Genomic DNA, 25,177 nt, shown 5'->3' with positions numbered 1-25,177 from the left:
GGACCTCCACCTCCCCGAGTGGAGCGAGGGTGCAGGGTGGATCTATCTAATCACAAATGTGCAGCCTCGACTGAACGCATGCTCAAGCCCCCCATTGTCTACTAAGCAACATTTTAAACCCACATTATGATTGCATGTGATTGGTATATGATGTTAGCACAGATACACTATATGGCCAAAAGTATGTGGACAGCTGTCTTTTGCTTTAGGGGTGTTTTTAATGCTTTGAATTAATCCTACTAGTTCCAGTTAAGGTAAACAACAAAATGTAATCATATTTAGATTACCATTGGAATCGAACTTAGCAGCGACAGTTTGAGGAGGACACTTTTCCATTTCAACATGACAATACTCCCGTTCACAAAGTGAGGTCCGTAAAGTTTTCTGAGTTTGGTGTGGAAGGACTTGACTGACCTGCAGAGAGACTGACCTCAACATCCAACACCTTTGGAATGAACTGACAACTATGGTCTAATCTCAGTGCCTGACCTCACTGATGTTCTTGGGGGAAAATGGGCTCAAATCCCTGCAGCTAGGTTCCCAAATCTTGATAAAAACCATTTGAGAAGGGAATGTAACAGGAGCATGTTTTTTTCAGACAATTACATGTGTAATGGTCATTTGTCCACATATTTTTGTCCATGTAGTGTTTTGCACATCTTTAACTTTAATACTATTACCATAACATATGCAGAGGTACAAAAATGATTCATATTTTACACACCTCAAACATGTTTAAGAGAAAAGGAAGCTCCATGTGTTAACTCACCAATGATTTGGTGGTTGCTGTTCCATATGGGAACACAGAGCACCGAGCGGATGTGAAAGTCCGAGAACTGGTCTGCCTGGAAAGAGTGTGAATACTGTATGCAATGAGAATGATCATCCATTTGCATCAAAAATGTTCTTTCACTGTTCTCAGAAATGTAACTCTGGTTTTAGGTTTATGTATAAATAGAACAGAGTATGACACCTCGAAACTGAACATCAGCTTGGGCTTCAGAAAACTGTGATGATTATTAAACAAGAAAGTCACTGGCAAGTTTATCAGTTACAAAAACAATCTGTTGCAGCAGCAAGTTGCCGCCCCTCTTCATTTCAGCGGAGCCTGATGGTAGCTTTTCTGCCCAGTACACATTTTCCACTTTTCTGTCACTGCTGCTCACGGTTGACCATGTCAACTTTTGCTGCTTGCAGCTGAAAGCAGAGCTGACTTCTAAGATATCCACTGTGGGATAGTGTTTATGTCTATGCAGCATCAGCACAGGCAGGCACCTCCAGGGTTGAAAAGGCCTTTATCCTGCAGAGATCAGTTAACAGCTGACAAAATGGAAAAATGGGTAGTATGTGATTTCTCTTTATGTGGTTCCAATAAAAAAGATTTAGTGCTGGTTCTAAAAAAAAAAAAAAGAAAAAAAAGTACAGAGTCAAAGGCTGCTGAACTTCTTGTTTTTCCAATAGGGCTGCAGGCTAGCAAAAATCTAGCAATATGTGCTTACTATATCCTGTCTCAGTTGACAATGTGAAGACAGCCATTTTAAACTTCACACCTGGATGGGTCCTTAAGGTCATGGAAATCATGTGAGAGATCAGAGTCCAATTAATCAAGGTGTGAACTGTTAGGAAACTGTCTTTCAATGGTCTCCTTCATTTCTGCTTCAGATCATCTCTCTTCCCTTCAAAAAACGTCCTCACATCACTCTGCAGTCGTTTTCACAGCCATTAATGAATCCCATTGGACCGCAGGTGACACTGTGTGAACATCCTGTAGAGGTTTCAAAAGCTTGGGATTCCACACTAGCCAATGCAGGTAAAGATGCCTACTGGATAAGCAGTGAAACATCTTCAACATCAAGCAGTAAGCCTGGTTTTGATTGGGTACTTTTAGAAATACTATAACCTGAATGATAAAGGCACATTTCATACTGGTCCTTCTGTAATGCTGGTTAAGATCAATTCATGTGGCTGAAATCTCAATGATGTCAGATTTGAAAGGTGTTTTTAGGGTGTGTTTACCTCAGCATCAAAGCGAGGATCCTGATAGGCATCACTAATGTTCACGGGCAGTCCTGTGGATGCTACCAGTTCTGCAATGCTGTTGTTGATGAGCCAGTCTGAGTAAGATGATTTCTCCATACTGTCTTTGAAACTAGGGTCATAAAACAAGAAGAGAGGAAGACAAAGAGAACAGAACAGAAGAAACAGCACCGGACCAATATTTTCCACTTGTCTTTTCTCAGGAGAGGTTTGGTTCTGAAATAAATCTCAAATGCACTCCTTGTTTTTTATTGTATTAGTGTCTAAAAGGTTTTATTCTCTTTCACACCTGAACTGCAACTTTGCAAAAGACCATTCTGATTTCTCCTTATGGACTCCTCTTTTGCACTGACTTGCATTTAATGAACTTCTCCTGCAGCAGATATCAGTACGCTTCTCCTGCAGCTTATGAAATAATGAAAAGTTAATTGTGCGATTGTCTTCCTTATTGCCAAACGCCCCCACACTCCACCATAAAAACACCTGCATCCCTGCACAGACTTCCCATTCACATTAATTGCAGCGGGCAAATGCAGCTGACTTCTTACCTTCAAACACAACAAGGTGGTGTGGCTTTCAAGAGTAGAATAAAGATGGAGAGACACCAATGTCAGAGCTTCTGAATCCCTTTGTTCTTGTGATACAGCTCAGTGTGGATGGAAACCCACAGTGCAGCAGAGAATAAACCTCACGGGTGTGATGGCAAAGATGCCTCACCTCCTTTGTCTTTCTTGCTCTCTTCATTCTCTCCGGCTCTTCCTTGTGTCTTATCTATCATTTAGCAGTACTGTACACTTGCTCAACAATATCCTCCCCATGGGGGCAGCTGGGTATCGTAAGGGACACGAGAAATCCTACAGCATGCTCACCTTTTGACACCAAATTTATTCACTTAGTTACGCGCATAAGTCTCTAACAGCAGCTCTTGTTATTCAGATGTGAACCTTCAGGAAGACTAGTGTCATCACAGAGATAATATACTTTTGTCATTTCATCCTGGTTTGAAATATTGCTACAAACTATTTATTTAATATGTGAATCCAGAAAAACAGATCTGTCAGAAATGTGTTTAGTCAAGCAGACTGTCGTTGATTACCACCAAGTTCTTACAGTTTCTTGCATTATGATTTTATTAATAACTGCTGTGGTTATCACTACTGCCTTGAAGTGACCGTATCAGTAATGGCAAGCGTAAGACTCGGGGGATAGTTTTAGTCTTCCCTTCAGTGTTGATCTTCATCCATAAACATCCCACGCAATATTAAGCCTCTCTTTCACCACTCAGCCATGCCTGGCAGTGGAGAGATGCAGCAAAACCCAATTAAGTAGGGTTCCTACAGTGTGCCTGCTATTCAGAATCAGCATATTACTCCCACAGCACTAAAGAATATTCAGTTTTCATACTACCCTTATTTTTTGTCCTTGATCGAAGCTCAGACAAGTCCCTGTGCAGAATATCCAGGTGCAGTGGTGCCAATGCCAAACAAATATGGAAATAAGATCTTTTAGTGACAAGGTTACTGGTATGACAATTGGGGAAAATGGAAGGCAAAGCTATGTTTTTCATCAGGCCAGATGTTGTTGAGGAGCAGAGTAGATTTTGACACAGAAACACCATACATACCTGCTTTCAGTGTCTGCGCTGCACTTAGGAGACAGCAGCTCAAAAGACTTGGTGAACTTCACCACCTGGAAGATTTGAAAGGGAAGAAATCATTAAAGCTTTTGGAAAATGCAAATAATACTTGCTGATAAAAACTGAGGCAGACAGAAAGGACAGACACTCGCATGCACAAATGTAGTGGTGGAAGAAGTATCCTCTCAGCCTCTGATTAAACCTGCAGTGCCAGACTTTTACACATAAATGAACGTTACACTGCCAAACTTCGCAAGGTGCTTATTAAGCCAATCACTGCCAGATAAATCTCTCTGGATTTCACAGTAAGCCAGAGTTTTTAAATCTGGAGTCTGCAACTTTCTTTGACTGTTTGTTTCGGAGTTTTTTTTTTTTTATATCAACCACCATTGTTTGCACTCCCAGAAGTGGGAAATAGGAAAAACACATAATATACAGAAAACAGGTGTGTGACGTTATAAACATATTATGTTAGTGTTTGTATAATGAATGAGAATGGACGGGAAAACAAAAGCTCTGCACTACAGGTTTAAGTAAAAATACCAATACAACAATGTAAAAAATATGACTAAAGGTGTGGCATTTTAAATTCTACTTAAGTGAAAATTATCATCAGCAAAATGTACTTAAAATATCAGATGTAGAAGTACTCAGTCCGCAGTAAAAGTATCCTTCACTGGTAAACTATCCTTCTTAATACTGATGCATCAGTGTCTAAACAGCATTTTACTGTTGTAGCTGATCCAGGTGGAGTTAGTTTGAACTACTTCATATTAATGTCAGCTACTTCAGTTCTGTGGTTCCCAACCTAGAGGTTGGGTCCCTCCAGAGGGCCACAAGATAAGACTGTGAGGCCAACAATTAATGAATGGAAAAAAGAGAAAAGAATATGAAAATTGTTCTGATTGTCATACTCTGACTTTTCTATAATTTTTGCTGTGTGGTGAAATATCTGACAATTTGACCTCGCTGGGCCTCAAACACTTATTTAAATGAAAAATGATAAGTTTAGAGCAGAAAGCGCTGACGAACAACTCAAACATTTGAAACAAAAAACGAGGAGCCACAGCTACACGCTGTTTCTATTTAAGGCCTCACAAGTCAAAAAGGTTGGTTTAATCTCAAGAATTATTATATTACTTTCAGTATTAATATTACCACCACTGTATCTGCACTTTGTTATGTTTCACCACTGCACAAATGTACAGACAGACAGACATACGCACAGACAGACAGACACATGTGCAGCAGAGAAAAAAAACAATACCGGTGACTCAATGTCCTCCAGCAACTGAACAGAGCAGCGCTCGCACTTTAGCAATGTCTGGGCACGGTGCATGATCTTCCTGACAATCTTCTCCAGGTCAGTCTGCTCCTCAAACAGGTCATTGACTACCTCCAAGAGTGCCTGAACACCAGCAAGAGAAAAAGATACCGCTGACGTTATCCCAACAACCTGAACCACGTACTGCTGTAAAACTCACTAAATAAGAAATCATTATTATTATCATATTTATTATTATTACCAATATTACTATTGTTATCCATAAACCAACTGCATGACACTCTTTGTTATAACTTAGTTTCCCAAATAAAAGTAAATTAGGCCCTTTATCTGAGGCCATGCCAATCCAATTTAATACACAAGCACATAAAAGTCATATGGTGTAAAGCGGCTCTCTGCTCTGTTCTCAGCGCTGTGTTCTCATTATGTTCCCTCCTATCACAGATCAATGTGTGACATGAATTAGTGCATCTCTTAACATTCCCTTGGAGGTTTAGATTGTGATCCAGGCTCTGTTCTGGATGCCCGCCCATCCCCCCACCACAGATCCTGAGAAAATGTCCATGGAACTCTGCATGCTGCTCCGTGATCCCCCACTGCAGTGGCAGCAAGTGGGCTGCTGAGGCTAATCAATACTCAGCCTCGGTGTCAGCACTGTTGTGGGTGGGGGTGGGGGGGTAATGCTGATCCCAGTGATGGGGTGAGGGGGTTATTATCCTGGTTGGCCCTGTGGCCCTTACCCGGCTCCTGTCGTACTCCTTCCTTGAGGCGGCGAAGAGTTGGGCATTGGATATTGCAATACCACAGAAAGGGAGGTACATCTGCAGCACCTGTGGGAATAGTTAACACAAAAATGGCAGACTTCGGTCACCACTGATCTACATGATGAAAAACAGGGTGATTCATTTAATCATTTAAGACGGTTCCTGAAATTACTGCTATACATATATATATATTTATATGTTTGTGCACATTTCTCTTGAGATGCTCAATACCTTCAATTTCAAGGCTTTGGTAGCTTTATTTATTATATGACATATCTTTAAAGGTATCCTGTGATGTTTTTGGACATCAGCAATGCTAGCAGTCTGTTTTTTTTTCAATGAATGGGTCCCCGTATTGTTCGTATTGTGCACAAATACATTCACACTCCTGCCAAAGGTTTCACACTTTTCCACTCATCCACAAATAGCTATAACACACAAAGAAGTATAGAAATGAGCCAGCAAAGGTGCTGAAGCAGAAGCTGGCTGGTAAAGCTGTTTGTGAATAATGTAGGATTAAAAAAAAACAGCTTTGCAAATGTTTTATAAGGATGGAAATGCATTTGAAACATTTGCTAGAGCTCGGGGATACACATAAACATGTTTTAGCGAGAAACACTGAATGTAAACAAGTTTTGTTTTGTGAGAGAGCTATTTGGAAAATTAGGCGAACAAAGAACAAAAAGTGAATGAGTGATATTTTCACCCCCAAAAAACTTGGCTCTTGAACAGGAACAAATAAGAAATGGTCTTTCAATGGCATCATTACTTGCTAGGACAAATTAATCAATTCAACGGACGTTTTACCATTTGACTGAATAGTCTGACTTACTGTGCCTTGGGCGGATAACATAAACTCCCTATTTCACTCATATTTTTCTTCACATAAATAATGTAATCACTTGATGTGGCCAAATGACTATAGTTAATTTATATCCTGAAATCGAATCAGCGTCTTACTGGTTTGAAATCGAACTACATTCCTTTCTTCCTCAAGACTGTCGATTTATAATAAACATTAAGATGCAAGCACACTATCAGCCGCACACTATCGGGACAGCTGTGATGTGAGTACACATGTTCAATGCTGTACGACTACAAGCCACAGTGCTGCCTTATCTGAAAGACACTCAGCCCCCATAACATGAAATCAATAGAATTTCAGTTGTGTGCTTCCTTCTTCGGCCTCTTTGCTTAGTTATCTATCTTTAGCATCTGGCTGCTGTGTAAACAATACAATCAGTACAACAAATCCACTAATATTTACCAGCCTTAAGCGAGACCTGCAGGGTAGGGACACTACAATAATACGTGAATGGGAAGTTACTCAGCTGTGGCAGCTGATACAGGGGTATCTCGTTCACCTTTTAGAAAAGATAATGTATCAGTTACTCATCAGCCACAAATGAACACGTAAAGAGCAGAATCCTATAGCACTGCGTTGATAACTGGGAGGCTCACACCTATGCAAAAGTCATTTTTTAGGTTGTTCACAGGCTGGAGTCAGGGACCCCATATCCAGTTGGATATGCAGAAAATGAACAGACAAATGTTGGCTATTTATATTTAATTAATTCTGAGAAGCATATTTTTAATATATATGTTAGCGTTATACATTTGGAGCTTCTTCTGCGCTCTTGCAATTGATTCATAGACTCACATGACAACTTGAACACTCTAATTGCTGGGGTCATGATGATTGTGGAATAAAAATGGCTTCACAATAGCGGAAAAGGTTGAGAGATCCTGCTCTAATTGCCGCAGTTTCTCTTTACAATCAAAAAGGTCCCCTGGGTGAGTGAATATCTTTAATTCCACAGCATATATTTCATTGGTAGTATGGCTGATGTCTGAATTTAAAGAGCGTGTTGACAATAACAAGAATGGATTGTCTATACTACACAGAGACGCAGAGAGACGCAGAGAAGCAACAGAATGAGGAAATGTATGGAAAGCAAAAGCTTGAAACATACAGTGTGAGCTTTGTCACTCTTCTTTACTCTGCTTTACTGTGTTTTTTCCCCCTCAATGATCCAACACCACACAACAACATTAAAACATATTTGCCTCTATGGTATGTCACACTGATGTGCACTGTTTAGAATTATGCTAAGTAGGAATTGAATTGCTAAACTAAAAACATTTTTGAATCATTATGTGACATGAACTATTACTCTGTCACACTAATGAGTAGATTAACTTAATGCACTTTGTTCAGTCATTATGCATAGTCAAGCACCTTCTGCAAGTGTTATCATACACGGAAAACAGATGATGCTGAACAATAAGCTCACATATAACGCTATTTCAGCCGTCCTATGGAATTCTCTAATAATGATCTTCCAGAAAGACAGTGGCCATCAATAGCCCCAGCAGGAGCAGATTCATTAGCGAGCAGGACTTTGGGGATCTGGCTATGGATCTGCCTGTGGAACAGGCAAACCCAAGAAAAGCACTGCTGCTCTCTAATTACATTCTGTCAGGCAGGCCATTATACAAGGTTGCATTACAAACAAGACGTTTTTGCCTAGAGACCTGTGGACTGACCAGTAAAGAGTGGTTTAATAACGAAACTAACTGGCCAAGGCCTTAGGGACAGTCAGTTCCTCTAACCTCAATGACTTCCTTTTCTACGACTGGAAATTCATATGATGCAAGCCAGGGGAAATTACAAAACTGACGCGTTCCATCTTCACTAACCATGTGCACAACAAACACTAGTTGATTCAAAAAGCTGTTTACAAGGTAAGGTGAAACCATTGTTGTCCTTTTTTTCCAAGACAAGTTCTCAGGAATAAAAATGTTATCGTATAGAACTCGTGTGCATAGCAGTGTAGGAAACACACTTAACAATGATTGTTTCTTTTGCAGGTGACATTAAATATTTATGGAACAGAAATATACACCTGGACAAATCTTACAAAGCAAGTCACTGCTATATATTATTACCTCCACAGATAGTAAAATGAATATCATGAAATAAGAGACACTTCACAGGTAATTAATGTTTCCTCCCATTATGTTACCATAATATTTACAAACAAAAATATCATATCACCAGATTTAGCATTTAAAATACACTGAACAGACTGGCAGTAATGAACGGGTCCTAATACAACACAGCTAATAAACACTGTGCCACATCAGAAGTGCTGCATAATAACGATTATCCATAAATAAATAAAATGTTCCACACATCACAGGTACATGGAAAAAAGCCGAGAGTAAAGAGGGGATGTTGTATCTGTGCAGTAATGTCCAAATTGATCAAGTATTTGTAGACATTTAATATTCATGATGAATAGTCTCATGGCGATCATAAATGCTTCAGACCCAGTTCTGCTGGAAGTATGAAAGCTTTCAAACTGCAGTCACCCCTTTGGGTTCGTCTTGTACTTTATAAACTTTGATTCAGAAACGTGTCCTTTCTTTCCTAAGATGACGTGTAACTGGTGACAAGAATATGAAAACAAAGACTGCCGTTATCTGTTTTGTTTAAATAATTACAACCAAATTTTGAAATTCAGCAAAGATTCAACAAAATGTAACATAAAAGATCCGCTGTCCTATGTGCAGATGAAAAATGACTATGCAGGGTTGCAAAACACCCATGTAAAGTTATACACTTAAAATGCTTGCTGATTGCACATTTGCTCCAAATCAAGGAATCCTAACCATCCTTGTAATTTCTTTAACCAAGGCAATATGAAAAACAGTTCAGGGTCAATACAAGCCTAGCCAGCACAGAGTCCAAGACCTGAACACTGTGTCATCCCCTCAGTACACCACGCCATCCACATGTATTCGTTATGCACATATTGCAAAGGTAATCGTTATAAGAGCTTTACCAGTGTAGTATGATGCACTCTGTAAATTTAATTTAATCTGATATCCTGCAAGAATGTATTAAAAACATGTGACTCCAAGCAGGGAATTGTGTTCTCTTCTTTAGCTGTAGAATTACATTGGGAAATTGTGTAAAAGTGGTTATTACAGTGTTGGTTCAAGCCAATCTGACAGGGAGTCTGGCAGCCAGAGGGAGAACAGCAGTGACTGGAGAATGCTATTTGACAATCGACTCACAGAGGTGTTAAACTACACCGGCAAATGGAACCAACACGGCGAGGTACATGCACCTTTTTAAGAGAACAATAATGAAAACGTCCTGAATGATACATTTCATGTAAAATCTACTAACATTTATTAAAAGATGGGCAAAGTGAATTAAAAGCTAAATCAAGACAATAAAACAAGACGTAGAGATAGCGTGGTGAGTTCAGCTTTTAAGTCAACAGCCATATTCATCTATGGCTGATAATGAGACAATGCAATTATACATGCGTTGAAGCTCCCCAGAGGACTCCAATCCTGCAGGGCAGCAACACAACATAATTAAAGCAGCATGGGATTTAAAACCAGCCATATAATGTGTTTAAACATCCTATAAGGTCCAGTGCGTAAAGGACTACGTATGTTTTAATAAAGGTACACTAAAGTCTCTAATGACATCTAATGCAGCATCATTTGGCGCTTTGAAAAGTGAGATACCTTTTCTGATAACAAGGTCTCACATAAAAGCAGAGCTGCAGCTGTGCTGTGTCGGGAGCTTACTGTGTTCTCTGATGCTAGCATCGCATTTCATTACTAATTCAGCTGTAGCCATCCCAAGCATTAGTGTGATGTTAATGCAATGTGAAACATACTCAAAGCACAGAAAGGAAAAGAGAAAAAAAAAAAGAATTCGTAATCTGCATCTATTATGAACAATGGGTAGAGTCTAGAGAGCTCCAATGAAGAAAAACACACTTTAAATTAAAAAAATAAAAAACCCAAACAGTGTTTCTCTAAAATAAAAGCACGACTGGCTTTGTGCTTTCATGTATCATCTTTTTCCCCTTTAGGGGCTCAAAGCTGCAATAAGAGAGCAAGTCAGTGTGATGTTTGTCACTGGCTTTCTGCTACATTTAGTCAAGTGTGCCGATGGACTGAACACGTGCTCCTCGTGCCTCCCCGATGATGGTAAAAAGTCAAATAAGCAATCCCTCACAAACAGAGGACTATCTGAATCAGTATGAGATGTCACATCCCCACCTACTGCTGTGACTTATCATATTTATATATTATTTTCATTCAGAGATTCTCTTGGCTCATATGGTTGATCCAAAACATTTGTGTTCTGTAGACACAGGTACACAAATCCACACTGGGAACCTGTTTGGTCCCAGTCTGATCTGTGGTCCATTGATCAATATTTTGCCTAGTGTTAACTGGCAACCTTTCAATTCAATCACACTCAAATGTTGAAATCTAAATGGTGACTAAATCAAAGGCTGAGACTCTCATTGTCCCACTAAGCACAAGTGGGAAACGCTGAACAATTACAGATTTTGAACAGCTTCTAGAAAGCTCTTACTCTTTGTGGCATTACAACAGGGTCCTTTGGAAGACGCCGCCTGAGGAACATTTGATGATACTGAGAGACAAACTATGACCTCGCTGCAAACCGAGCACAGAGACATGGACTCAGGGCAAATATGCCACACATCAGACTGAGTTGGAGGAATCCTTTAAATAATAAAGCAGTTTGGACACAGGAACAAACAGTGAAAGAGCAAACATTACCTGCTGATTATCAGACAACTGACATGTACTTAATGTTGCTTGTGAGATATCTGAACAGAAAGGATGCAAGAGGAAAAGACAGACGTAAATGCAGAGGATGAGTTACATTCAGACACTGAAAACAATATGTGATGTGGATAGCACTCCTCCACTGCTTTCTCAGTGTTGTCACTGAAAATCATTGTTACTGTCATCACACAAAGAAATCTGATTTAAATATCAAAACGATACAACACCCACAAGCCAAAGCAAATGACAAAACTGACTTCATGTTTTAGAATAAGTGCTTCAGATTGTGTCATGTAATATTAATTACACAGATGTAAGGGCAATTTTTCACTTTTCAGGAAGATTGTGTACTCACAATACTGAATAGCTAATACACAAATGTACTCTGAATATACATTAAAAAGTAAAATATAATTTTTTCAAAGAACAGTCATGATGATAAATCTAATCTGTTAGATGTGAAGCCTCTTCCATAATATAATTCAATTCATATTAATTCAAAATGTGCTCTTTAAGCTTAAAGTGAAAAAATACAATGCAGTAAGTCAAATGAATGATTAAAGATTTCAAACTGAGGACAAGCATTATCATTAATCAGTTGAAATTTTGGCATGTGTAAGAAAAATTGAGCTATAGTGTCAAAATTGAAAGAGAATAGATTAATTAAGAATTAGCAATAGGAAATTGCTGAGAATTCTCTAGAGAATCGCTGCCTACATCTCAGCAATTTATTCAACAATTCAAATAATGAAATAAAAGCAAAATGGCTTTTCAAAATGAGTATCAGGCCACAAAAAGGCTCCTCTGACCGAAGAACCACCAAAAAAAATGGAGGAAATGTTCCACAGAGTGATCCATGTCTGCAGGTCCCAATGCAAACCATAACATACAAAAAGGGCAAAACCTGAGAAATATCCTCTTCTTTATTTGAGAAAAATCCATCTTGTTTTTAATATATCTGCTATTACAAACTCCTGAGTATAACAACATTGACAGTGACGAAAAATGACAGCTCTTTTATGCCTTTGTGACGCTAACAACACATAACAGTATTTGCCTACAAAAAAAAAAAAAAACAGAGTAACATCCCTGAAAATGTCAAATATGAATCATGAAGCCTATGATCATTTTACTTCAGGCCTGTTCATTCCTCTGCACTTCACTGGGCTGCAGTAATAACAAGAATAAGAGTCTAAAGTCATCCTGGCAGCTCTGTTAAGCTTTACTTGGACACAACAGAGACAGCATGACAACATGCTTACAATGGCAACGTTAACTTGCTGAGTGTTAGCAGGTAATGTTAACCATGTTTAGAGTCAGTTTGGCGGCATCCGCTGTTAGTATGTTGGCTTGCTAACATTCGCTAATAAGGCTAACTGAAAGGCCACTAGTGTTGCAGGTACTTTTTCACAAACCAAAATACCGAAGAAAGTTGGACCTGATGATGGCGCCAATGGAAAACTTATGGTATCATCATTACATCAGCCAGAGGAGAAAATTAATATTGGCACCAAATCTAATTGCAACTCGTTTAAGACTTTTCAAAACATTTTGACTGAATAAAAAAAAAACCCATCAAGCCAGTCAAAGGTTGACCAAAGTGATTTGGATACATCATGCAGGAACCATGCACATCTGTTGCAAATTTTGCCCCAGTCTATAATGTAGACGCTTTGACATTTCACTGGCTGATTAACCTTGTGGTGAAGCCAGAGAAAAATTAGGACCTATCATTCATGGCATATACGAACAAAATTTCTTTGTTCTGTGGACAAAAGCTTTGCTGCAAGTGTGGATGAAAGTTCAGACCAAAATTCTACCTTGTGGAAATCTTTGGTTGTTTCTTGGCCATTGTGACTCGCCGGATCACGCATTTGTCTGCGTATGTGTCTGTCCACAGCTAATCTCGCTTCTATACTGGACCTATCTGCCTAATATTTTTTCTGCACATTTTAAACAATATGCTCAAGGACCTCTCATGGATTCAGTGATTGACAACTTTTTTTGGAAAACCTACTTTACTGACTGCTGTGTTTTACACCACTATTGACTGCAGAGTCCTCACTCATCTTAACCAGCCAGCAGATGTCGCAAGCGATCAACAACTCTTTCGCTTTGGAGCCTTGTTTCCTCTAGAGACGACGTATGGTGTGTGTAGCAGTCACGTTAATCTTGGGGGATTCTTTTGTTGCCATTTTTACTCAGAAATTGACATTATACATTGCGGCTGTTTAGAAACACATCAACCCATTTCACTGTCATACACAGCCTACCCTGAAACCGTACCTGACTCACATGCCCCAAAAAACACCTGGGAGAGATCTGTACTGTAATGAATGCATTTTTTTTTGCTAGTTTTTACCTCTTTGTACTTGATAAAGTTGTTTGATTCAGAAATGCAAAATCTCTGCGATGATGGAAGTCTAACTTTAAAACGTGCTATATCAAACATTTAAATAGTGATGCAATAATAACTAATAATGATTGTATATCAAGACAATATATTGGAATCAAATTGAAGAAAGACAAAGAAAATTACCTTGTTAGCCAAAAGCTAAATCAAAGGTTACAGTAAATATACTCTCCCCATTAATGAAGGAGAGAGGCCACGGTCTGCAAACAAGAACTTATTGAATGACAGACACATTTTCACTTCTCTAAGAAACGAGGTAACAAAGGGCATTTGAGAAGCTCACATAAACTCCTTTGTTAGTCTGACAGACAAAAAATCTGGGACAATTTAAAACAACTGACGGGGGATTGGCAAAACCGCACAACAAAGCAGCTGGAGCTTAAAGACAATGGTTTTCTGATTGAAGGGTAAGCAGAATCTGCAACTCTCCTCAACACATACTTTGTGACTTTTGTCAAGATGACAGTACACACAATCAAACTGGACCTCTAGATCCATCACAGATATATCCTTCAACCTGTTATCTTTGAACCTAAGGTGTACAATTCTGAACTCTTAAAAACTCTAAATGAAAAGACTGGACTTCCTCTTTCTAAAAGGACATTTAGATTCATTCACTGAACCAATAACAAAGATAATTAATGTCTTACTATATTAAAGACATTTCCCAAGGACTTAAAGTCAGCCATTCATGAATCTGAAGTCCTGACTTACGTGAGCAATTGCAGACCTATTAACATTTTACCCCTCATCTTCAAAATGGCGCCATGTTTTAAGACTTAAAGAAGGCATTTTACACTGTTAACCGCCAAATACTCCTGCGGAAATGACCAAAATTTTCCTTTCTTCTCTAACATACTGAATTAGAAGAGCTCTTGCAGGCAGAGTTCAGTGTGTAAAGGGTATATATGAAATGGGTGTGCCTCAGGGATCCATTCTGTGACCTCTCCTGTTTAGAAGCATTTAAATGTTTTACCAATGGTCTGAACAGGGTTAACCCTGATCCAAGTAGTCTCTCATGTTAATTATTTTAGCATAATCCTCAACTTAAACTTATCCTTCAAAAAGAATAAGTAAAAAATGAATGCAAATAAACAAATGCTATCCAGTTAATTTTAGGTATGCAAGAAACTGCCTAACAACTACAGAAGCAATATGAATACAACAATCATCCCAGCTTGACATACTGTGTGACAAGCTGGACTCAAGCGAAAAGTAAAACTCTGAAACCCATTCTCTCTATGTGCAAGTGTTAGACAGAAAACCCAATGCTTGTCATCACTGTAACAGCATTTTTTAAGATCCAAAATGGCAAGGCTCCTCGATCATTTAGTACTTTTTAGTAAGCAGAAAAATTCTGCTCCAAGGGGGAGGGGGGACTATTTAGTCCCTTCCAGGTCCAGCTCCTTCAGCCATTCATGCTCTCCTGTAGGAACTTCTCAAATCTGGAATCCCCTTCCAATTGAAAAATACTTTACCATCTACAACACCTTCACACAAAATCTCCCAGCCTGGTGTGTGAAAAATTAGACATGAACATTTCTAATCCACATGGTACACTTCTCATTCTTTATTATCATTGTTGCTGCTGGCTAACGTGCTGCTAATTTGTCCCATATTCTTTGCCTGAAAATCTGTCAGTATTTTACTGATGATCTGGTATGTTCTTCTATGACTGTGACTTACAATTCTGTGTTTCATGGCTTGCATGTTAGATGTATATCATAATTTTGCTAACCCATAACTTGATCTTTAACTACATCACTCTCTAATGAGTGATGTAATTTATTTATGTCGACTGTTCATGCAGCTTTGCATGTCTGCATGCATCAGAAGATAGTTGCATTGTTTGGCTTTGTGCTGTTATTGCATGGCTATATATTATTGCTGGATTACTGGACTGATATTTTGCTGTTTCCTGTTGCTGTGCGTGGTTTGTGTTCAGTCTTGAGAATTGTTGTTTTGTCACTGTTGCTGTGTTTGTGCCATCTTGTTGCCTTTGTTCTGTGAATTTTATCACTTTATAGGTTTCAAAACATCTCACCAAAGCACTGCAGTTGAAAATTGGCCAGCTAGCTGACACTGGCACATTTACAGAAATGTTGATTAATGTCTGTGGCTCTTAAATAAACAAAATGATCTACTCTGCACAAGCCAAGTAGGTAACATTGTATTCCGGCAGCTTGTGTGATCTTCACCCAGCATTTATACTTAAAACCACAATAATGAAATTACCTTTTCATCATCTTCAGTGAAGAGTTCACCACTTGAAGACTTATTGATGGCCTGAGCAACTCCAATGATCTCTCCATCACTGTTGCGGATGGGCATGCACAAGAGTGACTTGGTTTTGTAGCCTGTCAGCTTGTCAATTTCATCACTGAACCGCCGATCCTGTAATCAACAGGGACAGTACAAAATAAAGGCACGCTGTAAGCACTTATTGCACATGTGCGGTTTTCTCCACACGCTTTCAGTTGACAGTGCAATAAAATGCAACAACTCACCGAGACTCTGTTTTACAAACAAAACGGTGTACAGTAAAGGCTACCATAGGCAACAGCATAATTTCAAAGACACATGCATGACTGGAAGTGCTCAGATGGTTGCTGTGCTTGGACATTAAAGCAGTGTAACTCTTGATTTCTATTGCTCTGATTGTTTGGTTAACCAAGAGGAAGAAGTCTGCACAGCCTTCTCCTCACTGAGAAAAGGGCCCAGTGGCCTCATTAAGCAATGTGGTGTCTTTTCAGCTCTAATCTAGTGTTGTCTTACTTTCTCAGAATCAGTGTAAAGACTGTGGAATATCAAAAATAACAGAGAGATGCTAAATCTCCTTTATTTCCTCGTTTTTTTTTTCGTGAGTCAGTGGTTTGACACAAGCTTTGACTATCAGTGTTGGCATCCATGCTCTTGTCTCTCAGTGAAATGACAGACTGAAAGTAAATGATCTGTCTCCCTGTCTGAGTCTCTCTCTCTCTCTCTCTCTCTCTCTCTGTGACTCATGCGAATGCGCACACGCATCCATGCACAAAGATGAGCGGGCACCTGATAAGCGTCAGGAATGTTCACTGTCTCTCCGTGTTCTGCCACATATCCAATGATCCCTTTGCCCCACGGCACTTGAACTTCGTCTGAATTCATTGAGGGCAAAACTGTGGTACCCGCGTGCACATCAAAGAATTTGGACACCAGTGTCTTCTTGTTGCCCGTTCCCTCCACTAGAAACAAGGAGCACCGGTCTGCGTCGACCATAATACAAACAAACACGAGGATTTTGTAGCTGAGACTAGTTAGATCCAAGTCGTTAGATATGTCTTTCACAAGCTCCAGGAAAAACTCTCTTTCGTTGTGTTCTTTGAGGTAATATTTAAAATCCACGGCTGTGGACGGGTACTGAGGGATGTTGACTCTGGACTCCAACAGTGCGCTTAGTATGTGCGCAGTGGTCGGGGGTAGAGAGCTCGCTTTCCTCAGCAGAGCTCTCCTCCTCATGCTCGTCAGGGGCTCCTGGGCCCTGGAATTAACATGTTCGTCGTATGTCCTGTTGACATTGATGGCCTTTGATCTGGCGAAAGTTTTGCGCAGCTCCTTCTGCGAGGCTCTCCTCTGCAGACCATCGCATTTGCTCGCCCAGCTGTCCTTGCACGCGTTGCTCTTCTCCTCTTTCGGCTCGGCGGGAGCTGCAGCCGCCGGACTTTTGCTCGCCTGGTGATTCTTGAGCCATTTTTCCACCATGCTAAAATTCCCCTTTCGGTTCAGGTAGTCCTCGAATAACTCGGGATGCGAGTCCAGAAAAGTTTCCACGTCAGAGAACACCATATTTGGCACTGCCATATCTGTTCTTCAGATGGTCCTCAATGAACCAAGTCCATGAAGTCGAGCGGGGAAATCTCATCTATGAAGCTTTACTTAGGGTTAAAGCAGAGAATCACTTGAATACCTTAAGTTTGAAGATGCGCTATGCAGGAAACACCCCCCGGAGCCCTGACTACATATTCAGTTCCTACTCTGTGGAGAGAAGGATGGAGACTCCTTTTGCGCACCAGCATATTCCTCCACGGCATCTCAACATCGCTCACTTAATCTGAGAACATTAAAAGCAGATCCAGGCGAAGCAGCGTGGGAGCAAACTGAAGCTCGCGTAGACCATCACAGGTATTGGAAATCTCACCGAGTGCCACTACCGCGCATCGCCGTCGTACGGGTCTTCGTGTGTGCAAATGACGCTGGCTGTGGTTGGCTCGGTCCCGCTGACGCTCGCTTCGTCACACATGCAGGAGCTCCGGGTTGCTTCAGCACTCAGCCCTCTGGCCATTCGAACCGGATGACCTCCTTAGAAAGGCGCTGTAAATATAATGGTGATGGTACGTTCATCTACCATCTCAGTATGCTTGATATGTGATGCATATTGCAAATTGTGTAATGTAGTTATTAAACGGTATATAAACGGTGGCTTATGCTGGAGGACGTGTGTCCATTAATGTTCATGACTTTCAGGAATAACTCTGTACCACTGTAGACTTACAGGGATTCTTAAGAGCAAAATATTGCCATGTGGCTGGATTATAATTTACTGAAATTGTGCTTCAGCGGCGTCAAACACGATGGATTCCTATGCAAAGTAAATGACTGTCGCCTGAAGAAAAAAATGTGTTTCATAGCTTTCAGGCTACTGTGTAACAGAAACTCCAATTCGACAATACACCTGTCTCACAAGCCTCAAACCTCGGCAAATGCTCAGTGTGCGGTGGTTGGTCTACAGCATGTAATGAGGCTGTGTAACGCTGACTGTTATTGGCAGGAAGACGTCAGAAAATCAAATTCCTTTAAACAATATTATCAGTGAATCTGTGTGCAGGTGCGACATTTGAACGCTAGAGGGAGGTGTACTCCACAACTTGGACTGAGAATTTAAAAGTTAAAGTCTAATTCTGATAGGTTAAACAGTCGAACCTGATGTCTCCCATCATGGACACCCTCTGTCCGATGATTTACATCAAAACTTAAACTGGTGTACCCCAACATGGAGTCAACTTTCACTGAGGCCAAACGACCTTAAAGAAATAACCAACATTCACAACAATCTAAAGTGTAACACAACAAATGAAGTCACGTCATGTGCAGGGAGAAGCCTTTGCATTCTGGGGAAAAAATGTATGTATATCACATGATACACAAAAATCCAGTACACATTGAAGTAATGACTGTACTAAAAAACGTCAGACTAAAACAAAATTTATCCCCTTTCACTTAGTGGGGAAAGTATAAGATCTACATACACTCTTTGATGTATATCAAAACACAGAGTATGCGAGTTTAATTCGGTTCACAAATCTACATGGAATAAGCGCAAAATTATAGAATGTTATGATCATTAATTTCATCAGAAACCTAACAGAGGCCAGATATTCACTTATAAGAACTTAGACTCAAAGAATTACAAAAAAATAGCAGTTACATGTCAATTTTATTCAACTTGTAAATTATTTTTTAAAAAATGACATAACAAAAGACTGTTAGGATATCGTCACATCTGAAGCAGAAAAGGCACAGGCCCATTCATTCTTTGAACAGGCACTTATTAAGACAATTATAAACCAAGAAACTGAGATAACAGAACATTGGATGACAGTTAATAAGCAAACATAATACACAGCTTTCAGTCCAGACATTCACAATACACAGTATATGGTTTAATAATTTATGTTAGAAGAGTGACCTGTTAAAACCAGGGGATATCATACACAAAAGAAACAGAGGACCAGCTGTGACAAACACATCATGCCAACCCCACTCAGATTGTTCATTCTGCCAAGTTTTAAAAGAATGACGACTCCTGCGGGCCTTTTGAGCAGTTTGTCAGGGCGCAAGACAGATGAAGAGTTCTTTATGAAGTTGCCGACTTGAGATATGCTATAAGGTCAGCTCGTTCATTCTTCTTTTTGATGCCAGCGAAGATCATCTTTGTTCCTGGAATGTATTTCTTGGGGTTCTCCAGATAAACCATCAGGGTGTCTTCATCCCAAACAATGCCTGGAATTAAAAATGTGCACAGACAGTGTGAAATAATGTTAAAGCCATACAGCATGATTCTCAGGACTGTTCAAATACTGTGAATCCAGTACTTACCTTTGCTTTTGTTGGCATCGGTGTAAGAGAAGCCCTCTGCCTGGCCTGTTTTACGTCCGAACAGACCCCAAAGGTTGGGCCCAACCTTATGCTTTCCACCATTTTCCACAGTATGACACTGTGCACACTTCTGGACAAATGCCTTCTTGCCTTTCTCTATGTCTGCAGGCATGGCTTCTCTAGAGAGAAAAAGTATTTATTAGCTTTACAGTACTGTGAATAATTACTGGCTTACTTAAATTTGAAAACTATAAAACTATCTCCATTCAGCCACAAGAGGGAGCTCTCTTCTAAATTGAGTAACAAAAGGTGCCCTTTGACGATGTTACAAAACGGACTTTGGTAACACAAAGAACGTGATGGATATGATAAAACACAAACAGTGTACGTTTAGGCCACTATCTCCGTGATATTATGAAGACAAAGGGGAAAAGAAGACTAGGACAGTCCTCGAGTCCAGGGTATGTTAGAAAGGCCTAATGTTTAGACACCAACACTAACCAGAAACCCATGTAGGATATATTAAAACATCAACTGTAAGTTAGATGGAGACATTTTTACAGTAAAAATATATGTGACTGAGCTTTTCAATTAGGAAGTTAGGGCGTATTGCCAGGAAACAGGAACACCGGTCCTAAAACACGTTTATAAGGAAGGAGCCGGTGTAGAGACACCTCCAAGTCACGTAGACGGACATTACACTGAAAACAACGACAAGATAAGCCTAATATCTTAATGAACAACTTCTTACCTTTTCGTGGTACGCGTTCAATCGACCTATCGAGACTTAATTTCTCAGATTTTGTCCTCTCGCCGGCACAGTCAGCACCGAGTGGCTCACGAACGTGTCTCGCTTCCAGCGAAGTTACTCCGCAATCCCACGTCACTCGGTCACGTGACTTGTTACATCATCCAAGTTACGACAGACAAGACAGACGTCTGATGACTTGTGTGCTGTAAAGGTGTCACACCCAACAGAATAATTTCACGAATTATCTTTAAAATGTGACTGGATTGTATTTAAGGATCTCTCAACCAGAGTCAGGGCATGCGTTAAGTTTTCTTCTACATTTTCATGGTTATTTATTAACAGCCAAGTGTGTTACGTCACAGCGCTGGAACAGACAGCAGAAAGGCTGTCATCACGCTTTCAAAAGTGACCTTACAGACCTTTGAATCCCCAGAATGTCTTTTGATTTCTGCATACACAAAATTCAGACAAAATTCAGTTCCTCAAAAGCCTTCGGATGAACTTCAGTCGTGACATGGTGTGTTCTCGAGCATAAGGGTTAATATGGAGCAGGTCAAAGTTCAGGTTGGGTAAGTCGGCCATGAAATCTGATCCCAGCCATCTTTTTGACAGACACACACAGATGATAAGAGTTTACAGTCACCCTTTCCCACAGGCTGCCTCTCAAGTTACAGTTGTAGATAAAATACTCCCCCCATAAATCCCACTGTGTGTGAAAAGCCCAGGAATGCACCAGATTACAAGATATCTTGGCAATGGAGCTCCACATGCAAACGAGCATCAGATGATCACACACAAAGTCAGTGGTAGGAGTTCACAAGTATTGTGCACATGTGACTGAACTAATAGTTTAATTTTTTCATTACAGCATATGGATGCGTGATTGAGACCTGCTCCTTAGCTTACAAGCAAGTTTGAATAAGCAGGCCCAAGAGCTGGTTGATTTGATTTTAAGTTACAGTGTAGGGATGTTCACTTGAATCATTTTTAATATGGAAAATAGTATACTTGTGGCACCACTGACCCACATTTGACCTTAGGTGTTGAGTGTTGGATTTATCACTGGAAATGTGATAGAAAGTGGCCCACTCCAGGCTATTTTCCAATCAGGAAATTCATCAAGTGGCTGCCTTAAGGTCACTAAGTAGCTATAATACCTAAAATGGATATCTTGAGGCAGTGGCGGACTCAGAGAGGACTTCTTCACAGGAAGGACACCACACACAACTATGTTTTGTCCACTAGAAAGCCACCCTGAAGGCCACTTTGTCATGTTTTATCAACCAAGAAATTCATCCAAGAGTGCACTTTTTCGACTGGGAGGGAGGAGGGGGGGGCCTTGAGTTCACCAGTGAACTCCAGGACTCTTCCAGACTGTCTCATAATTGGCTGCTCCTCCTCCGAGGTTTGAGCGACTCCATTGCCGTGTTTTGTGATGAGCCATTGTCCGCCAGTGTTTGATCCATTCCGGCGATTTCTTCCCGCTCAAAGCCGATCTTGCTGCAGGGAGGAGCGTTGGAGTGCAGTTGAGCCGAGCGGAGCATCACAGCCCGCATTCAAGGAAACGGGCAAACACAGCACTTTTCTTTGACTTTCCGTAATGTTCTGCCGTCCGCGCAGCACACGCCTCTAACACGAAGAAACAGGTGTATTCGATGGGGACCCTAATGGAGGCCGTTTGCCTTTGAGAAACTGGGAATCTCTGCCCAGTCCAGGGAGAACCCCCCCACCGCCTCCCTCCTCAATTGTTTCCTGCGCCAAGAACTGTAAAGACATGGTGATTACACCGCATCTGTGGTAAGACAATAAGATTTCTCTCTCCTCCTCCTACGTAGCCTCAATGGCTGTCTTGCTTAAATAGAGAAAACTGTCATAACAACGCTGCCGTTGGCGCTGCGGCTGCCCCTGTTTTGGCTGTGTTGGCTCAGCCGCTCAGACTGAGACTCCAGCATCTCATCCTTTTGTATTTGCATCCTGAGTGAATCACCGAGGACCAGTCAGACGTTACCACCTAGCCTCCGCGCTCTTAGCTAGCTGCTGCTAGTCCAACACGGGGGATGACATGACCCTCTGCGTCTCTGTGTCAAAAAATGTATGTCCCATCACTACCAGGGCATTATTATTATTATTTTTATCCATAGGACTTGTAAAATATGGATGATATTGTGGAGGAATATAACAACCAGGCAGTCAACTCTGTAACTGACTTTAACGATGTAAACGTAATGCGTCACTGACAATTTCACCTTTTTTTGACGTAGCTTCTGCGGTCCCAAGTTAGACAGCAGTCCCTTCATGTATTCAGAGTGTTACCGGTGATCGTGATCTCCTCTCACGAGCGTTTATCGTTACGTTGTCAGTGTCGAGACGCGAACTAATTGAAAGTTAGCCAACTTTTTTTGTTCTTGCTTCACAACATCAGTCTGCCTCGTTTTTTTTTTCAACTGAAGGTCAGCCAGTGACTTTGCAGTTGTTTAAAATAACCCTTAAGGGACATAAATTAAAGAACATCAGAGGAAACCGGGACGACGCATTTGTAGTTTGTGACTGGCTTGCTGTGTTAAACAGATGCTGCTTTGAGCTGCAGTGATGATTGATTTGCTGATATGTTTCTTGGCCAGGCCTGTAGGACCGTCATGTTGAAGGTGTCCCTGTCCCCATTGCAAGGGTGTGTGTGTGTCTTATTGTTTGACAGACGCATAGGGGATAAAGACAGCCTCACTTTGAAGCTCAAAAATGTTGGACTCAGGTTGTGTTTTCTGCTCACATGACATTAATAAGGACTAAAACGACTAATTACTTCTTCTCACTCATTTAAATAGCAGAGCACAAAGTTCATTACAAATTAAAGCAGTTGCCAGACTAATCTGAGGTTTTAAGGGCTTCTTAGTCTTTATAGCTATCCTTTTCATTTGTTTTGATGATTTGTTCTTGATAATCACCACTTTGTGTTTTTTTTTTTTCATTCTCACTTGTTATTAGTCTAATCAGCTTTTGGTTCTTTCTTCTCTAGAAGTGTGGTTTCATTCAAAATGCACAGATGCCAGTTTGGACATGAAAAGTTATACTAATTTTTATTTTTTGAGTTTTCTTTCTTTTCAACCTCTTAACAAAGTAAGCCAAACAGTTAAAGTGCATTAGTGTTGTCTTGACACAAAAACTGTAGGACATTAAGACACAGTATGAAGCTAACAAATTATGGTTTGTACCAAGCAAAACCGGACAGGAATTCAGTGCCAACTGTCCGCTCTTAACGCATCCCAATATGGGCACAAGTCAGTCAATACTTTAAAAGTATTGCAGTGTGATCTCCACGCTCTACCTAGATGATGTAATGTGTGCAGCGCAGATTAAACTGGCTGTGTCCAGTTGGTGTTGTTAATAAAAAAAAAGAAGAAGACGGGCCTACTTTAAAGAGATGCGCAGCTTACTGCTTCCAGATGTCACACAAGATCTGCACCCATTTAGCCTGCAATTGTACACCCAGGTAAACAGTCAAAACACTGCTGTGCTGATCGATATGCATTGTTAGCCAGCTGTAAATTCAGACAATAGTTGTCCTTGAAGACCCCGTAATATAATCTTGGGACATGAGTCTCCTTTTGTTGGCCTGCTTTAATTATGCAACTGAGAGGGGAGATCAGTACGAACTTGGTTCATTGTAGAAGGCTGGTCGATAATGTGATATTTCAGGTGGCCTGGATGTGGTGACAAGACAAACATGGATGTCTTTCGACCCCTTTTAAGGCACAGTTACCATGACGCTTCATTGAATTACATGTTGTTTGAGTTTATGTTTAATGTGCATTAACTGCAGCAAACATCCGAACAGACCTTAGAAAGTGACCTCTGATTGTCTTCTTCTTCTTGTTTTTCATTGGCTTGTTTTTGCTTTGGGTCTCGCAGTGCCACCTCACATATTGGGTGTCTGAATTTCAAGTTTATTTTCTTCATCCTCCTCAGATCTCGCAGAGCAGGGCACACAGATAGTGGGATTACTGCAGTCCCCCCAGCCTCTCAGGCAGCTCTGCGTTGCTCCTGGCTTGACCCACGTCAGGACAGATGATAGTCGCCGCTTTATTCGTGATACTCTATTGATCCCTGCAGGAGAAATTTTACTTTTCACTCTCCAACGCCCTGTAAGGTCACACGAGACGCGTTTGCCAAATCAGAATCCCCGGAGCCTGTCAGAATTCAGCATCTCATTTAAAGACATTGCAGTGGAGCCGACTGTTGTTGTTACAGCTGACTGAAACTGAAGCTTGTGGTTGTCTCTATGCCAGGCTGCTCAAACTTTATGAAGGTCCTCCCACCTTTGTTCTTTTAAAGTAAGAGGTAATCATGAGGGATCAAGTCGAATAACTTGCCAATATCAGTCATATGGCCACAGGCACTGTGGTCGTGTTTGCCAGCATATTTATTGGACTAGATTTCTAGAAAATGGACCTCAGCATCCTGTTTGTCCCTGGGTTTTGTGCTTAGCCGATACTGTTTTTTCCATCCTGTTACCAGTTGATACTCAGGTATC

At 40.6% G+C, this 25,177-nt stretch overlaps 3 protein-coding genes across 10 annotated transcripts in view; 1 reads left to right on the top strand and 2 right to left on the bottom strand.

Moving 5' to 3' along the window:
- The window catches only part of pde11a (phosphodiesterase 11a), a 38,976-nt gene extending 21,013 nt beyond the window's left edge, over positions 1 to 17,963 (bottom strand). The window contains exons 1-7 of the mRNA XM_046404737.1: positions 16,815 to 17,963; positions 16,002 to 16,160; positions 5,699 to 5,788; positions 4,941 to 5,081; positions 3,662 to 3,726; positions 2,017 to 2,149; positions 770 to 845 (exon numbers count right to left, since the gene is read on the bottom strand). Coding sequence (XP_046260693.1) covers positions 770 to 845; positions 2,017 to 2,149; positions 3,662 to 3,726; positions 4,941 to 5,081; positions 5,699 to 5,788; positions 16,002 to 16,160; positions 16,815 to 17,603 — 1,453 coding nt within the window. The 5' untranslated portion in view covers positions 17,604 to 17,963. The remainder of the gene's footprint in view (positions 1 to 769; positions 846 to 2,016; positions 2,150 to 3,661; positions 3,727 to 4,940; positions 5,082 to 5,698; positions 5,789 to 16,001; positions 16,161 to 16,814) is intronic.
- A 1,254-nt stretch (positions 17,964 to 19,217) lies between these two features.
- Positions 19,218 to 20,807, bottom strand: LOC124067485 (cytochrome c-like). Its single transcript, XM_046404863.1, has 3 exons — positions 20,650 to 20,807; positions 19,899 to 20,077; positions 19,218 to 19,802 (listed from the first exon to the last, which is right to left on the bottom strand). Exons 2-3 carry the CDS (start codon positions 20,068 to 20,070, stop codon positions 19,657 to 19,659), a joined length of 318 nt encoding a protein of 105 aa, XP_046260819.1. The 5' UTR covers positions 20,071 to 20,077; positions 20,650 to 20,807; the 3' UTR covers positions 19,218 to 19,656.
- Positions 20,808 to 22,041: 1,234 nt separating this feature from the next.
- osbpl6 (oxysterol binding protein-like 6) overlaps positions 22,042 to 25,177 on the top strand; it is a 34,615-nt gene continuing 31,479 nt past the window's right edge. For 3 of the 8 annotated variants that reach the window (XM_046403244.1, XM_046403242.1, XM_046403243.1), the window contains exon 1: positions 22,042 to 22,446. The gene's annotated coding sequence lies outside the window, so the exon portion shown is untranslated. The remainder of the gene's footprint in view (positions 22,447 to 25,177) is intronic. The other 5 variants (XM_046403247.1, XM_046403249.1, XM_046403245.1 and 2 more) reach the window with 2 other exon arrangements.

This window comes from Scatophagus argus, chromosome 11, assembly GCF_020382885.2.
Source record: "Scatophagus argus isolate fScaArg1 chromosome 11, fScaArg1.pri, whole genome shotgun sequence".
NCBI classification, from domain to species: Eukaryota; Metazoa; Chordata; class Actinopteri; family Scatophagidae; genus Scatophagus; species Scatophagus argus.
Note: the sequence above shows the minus strand (reverse complement) of the source record. Positions and strands in the feature narration are given on the sequence as shown.

What these genes read in the sequence shown, in the direction of transcription:
- LOC124067485 (XM_046404863.1), bottom strand. Translation starts at nt 20,070, where the DNA reads ATGCCTGCAGACATAGAGAAAGGCAAGAAGGCATTTGTCCAGAAGTGT. An exon ending in CGATGCCAACAAAAGCAAAG is followed by an intron (nt 19,803 to 19,898) that starts GTAAGTACTGGA and finishes TTTTAATTCCAG; the next exon opens with GCATTGTTTGGGATGAAGAC.